This window comes from Phytophthora infestans, genomic scaffold (assembly GCF_000142945.1).
Source record: "Phytophthora infestans T30-4 supercont1.111 genomic scaffold, whole genome shotgun sequence".
NCBI lineage: Eukaryota > Oomycota > Peronosporomycetes > Peronosporales > Peronosporaceae > Phytophthora > Phytophthora infestans.
In genome coordinates this window covers 87,241-90,944 of record NW_003303648.1, presented here as the reverse complement: position 1 = coordinate 90,944, position 3,704 = coordinate 87,241, and the positions used below count along the sequence as shown (strand labels likewise).

Genomic DNA, 3,704 nt, shown 5'->3' with positions numbered 1-3,704 from the left:
GACTCGACTGAGAGTCGTTCATATGGGAGAAGTCGTTCCTATCCATGGCAACGAACTTCGGAGGTTCAGGTAGTCTACCCGCGATGGCGTGGATTGACTACAAGTGCTACCAAGTGTGACGGGGTCACACAGCACCTTGCGCTAGAGGAAGTTATCTTCCGAGAGTATACAAACTCTCAGTGAACGGCAGTTCACAGGTCCCCTCTTTAATTAAAGAGAGCGAAGTGACCTAAATAAGGTAGATTGTAAACTGAGTATATTTATAGGTAGGTTAAGTTTGAGGTTAATACAAACTATCAGTTACCTATAGAAATGCAATGTCATTTAACCAATGGTTGGTTTTGAATGACCTTGGTACCTTGTACCAAATATCCCGGAGTATGACATGTCATACTCCTGAAGTATGAAGTGTCACACTTCATGTAACCAGGGTACACTTAGTGCTACGTACCCCGTTACATTGTAGCTGGAATATTTTAAGCACAGCTTTATAGCTCGCAAGTGGGGCATTTGGCCTCCCAGTATGGCGTGACACTACAGCAATGCTGCCGGTGCGTGAGGGCGGTATTTAGTTCTTCGCCTTAAATATGTACTACATGTACTTGTACATCATCAAATGCATGTACGTGTATGTGTACGTGTACGTGTACGTGTACGTGTACGTGTACGCGTACATGTACGTAGAGCACAAGGCACTGTGGCCTTCTAGTACGGCTTTTCAGCCAGCAGCAATAGTACAGCGCTATGGCTGGTCTGGCATCATGGCCTCACAACTCGGCAATGGCCGGTGTGGCACGGAATGTATGTGTCTCGTGCGGCGCTATAGCTCCATGGCTGGCGCGGGGGTTTCATGACCTCCCAGCATGGCGAATAACTACGCATGCTGTGCTACAGCTCAGTGGCTGGAGCCAAGTTGGGAACGTGGCCTCACGCGAGTTGGTGTCCGTCGGGCGATTTTCTCTCCGATCTCCTTCATGAGCCTTGGGGCTTGGAGGCGCATCGTCTTACCGCTTTCAGCTCGTCAGTACCCTGGCGACGCGTTGGGCTGATAACGTGTTGAAGGAATGATTTGCGCAGAGTTGTTAGGGCAGTACAGAACTGAATGAGGACAAAAGTAGAGAGGATTAGGCGGCCATAGTGAAGAGGGAGTCTTGAATGTAGAAGGAGAAGACGCTTGTGTGGTAGAGTTCGTAAAAGAGGAAGTGGTGATTTAGATAGTCTGGCGTCCTGGAGGGGAGTTATTCTCCACCAACCAGTCCAGTTATATAAGAAATCTCTATATGATATGACACAATTATATTCCCCTAGATAGTCAGTATCACATCGGAGATGGGTTACTTCAACAGAATACCCGAGGTGCTCCATTACGGGTCTCGACAGGACCAGCACGGACTTGCTCTTTTCTTCTTCAAACACCCATGCCCGCGTATTGCGAAGAAGCAAGGGACCTGCCGTCGTGCGCAGTTGAATCACATTGAAGATAACACGTTGCGTCACGTCGAAGCAGCTACCATCAAACGTAGCCAACTGCCGAGGCGGACACTGCGCCTCTCGCACTGCAGCACCACTCCGCAGCAATTGGTCAACCAAACCCCGGCTCGCCACATTCACGTCCGCCCCGGAATCCAGCAGGACATCATGAATGTCGAGAACATTCTCCGCCCTAGCCATGCATGCGCTGCCCGGATCGATCGGAGCTTCTTCGAGGCGAAGCGCTTTGATAGCATGTACAGGGGCGGATACCTTCGCCTCCACCGGGGGATTTCCTGGCCTTGCCTCCCTCCATTTACGTAGAAGGTCTTCTGCCTCGCCGGCTGCTGCATGGGGACAGTCCTTAGCGCGATGAGCCTCGCTGCCACACTTCAAGCAGGTCCGCTTGCGAGGAGGCGGCTTGCTCTCTTCGGTGCGTGGAGACGTTCCGGCGGGCTTCTCGGGCTTCCTCCCGCTCGACTTCGCCACCGAGACAGAGGACTGGCTAGCGGGTTCCCACCGTAGATATTCCTTACAGCTGGCACGAAGCCACTTGATAAAAGCGACGACATCCTTCAGCAGGGGCTTGTTTGACTCGCGCGCCAGCTCGTTCTTCACGGTCTTCTTGAACTGCTCTGGGGCCAGGGCATCCATCAGGTAATGGACGATCTTCTTCGGCTCGCTCTCAACCATCCACTCCATGTTCTCGGTCTCGAGCACTTGGTACATTGCGTGTGCAAGCTTTGAGTCAGCATCGGTAAGACTCACATCCATCACCAGCTTGCGGCTCATGAGCATCGTGACCTTGTCGAAGTCTTGTTCGCCCGTAATCCTTCCTTCCCATAAGTAGTTGATCCAATCGGCTTCTGTTATCGCGTCGATTTGTTTACAGATGTCGAGCATAGCGATCAGACGGCGGCGCTCATCCTCGACACACGCACCAACTGGCATTCGGAATGGACGAAAGAACGCCGTTTCGACTGCCGGCAATAGGCTTCGTACTTCTTCATGAAGCCTTGTTTTTCTTGAGCCGTCGAGCCACGAAAAATCGGAGGGGTTGGGAGTGTGGGCATTGTCTGGACGCGCTTGCTCAGCGGTAGTCTCACTTGAGCCTCATGTTCTGCACCGTCCACGCGGCCGCTTACGTCTTCCATGTCCACATCTAAGTCAACGCCACATTCTCGACGAGGCAGCGAAAAGGGGCCTCCAGCGTTGCTCACAACGTGAGTGCTAGGGCGACGGATAGATCCTCCTCCAGCTGCAGCTTGCTCAGCGGTTGCTGGAGCTGGAGTTCCGGTTTCTTCGGTACCGGGTACCACCACAGTAGTCTCCACAGCCGCTTGTTCAGCAGGCCCAGGTGGCGGGGCGTCTTGATCAGGAATGGTGAACCCAGCCATTGCGGTTCAGGCACCAGATGACTTGCACAGTCACGAAGGGTCGATTTGCACAGTCGACGCGTAGCTTGCTCAGCGGGTCGCTTGCACAGCGGAGTTTCTTGTCATTTAGTACTAAAGCTAGCTTTGATCTGTGTCCTCGGCGGTCACGACCAAGTATGAGGGACAAAGTAAATTGCAAAGTGATTGAATATAAAGAGATCGATACCTGGCACTACTCCTGCTACGCCCTTGTCTGTTTGCCTCCTTGATGAGGGCTTGCACAGCCTCTCCTTGGAGCACCATGGACTTTGGCTGCATCTCATGCGTCCAAATATACGATCTCAGACTTGATATCTCACCCGCTGGTCCATCGCCACTGGGGGATCATCAAGCCACACAGAAATACTTAGGCTTTAGCTTCGTTCTCCGCTCCCAGCCTAGGATATCAGGCTTAGTATATCACCCGCTGGTCCATCGCCACTGGGAAGCCACCAAGCACTGCATACAGTACGCGCAAAGTTAATGATCACGCCTGTTCGCCACCTGATGCCCATCATCTGGGGGCATCATATCAGCCGGCGGCAGATTAGCTTCGTGCTGTCCTACTTGTCCAATTTCTTACAGTTAGAAGAGATGGTAATTCAAAAACAAGACAAACTGTTGTGACGAAATGAAGGGGCCTTTATGTAAAAAAGCATTACCGTATTCCTTATGTGATTGGCGACGCTCGGTCATTAGCGACAAATCCAGCAGCCAATCAAATTGATTTAAATTTCGTGTCGTCGCGCTTTATGTGCTTGGCGACCAATATAATTTTAGCATGTTATATAGTTTTTTTTATGCAGGTATCTTTTATGC

General features: G+C 51.5%; 1 protein-coding gene across 1 annotated transcript; it reads right to left on the bottom strand.

Annotated features, from left to right (window-relative positions):
- Positions 1-1,124: 1,124 nt before the first annotated feature.
- On the bottom strand, positions 1,125-2,867 carry PITG_19705 (uncharacterized protein; the record flags this gene model as incomplete). Its single annotated transcript, XM_002895990.1, has 4 exons — positions 1,125-1,227; positions 1,352-1,814; positions 2,007-2,302; positions 2,473-2,867. 4 exons carry the CDS (start codon positions 2,865-2,867, stop codon positions 1,125-1,127), a joined length of 1,257 nt encoding a protein of 418 aa, XP_002896036.1.
- Between the last annotated feature and the right edge of the window lie 837 nt (positions 2,868-3,704).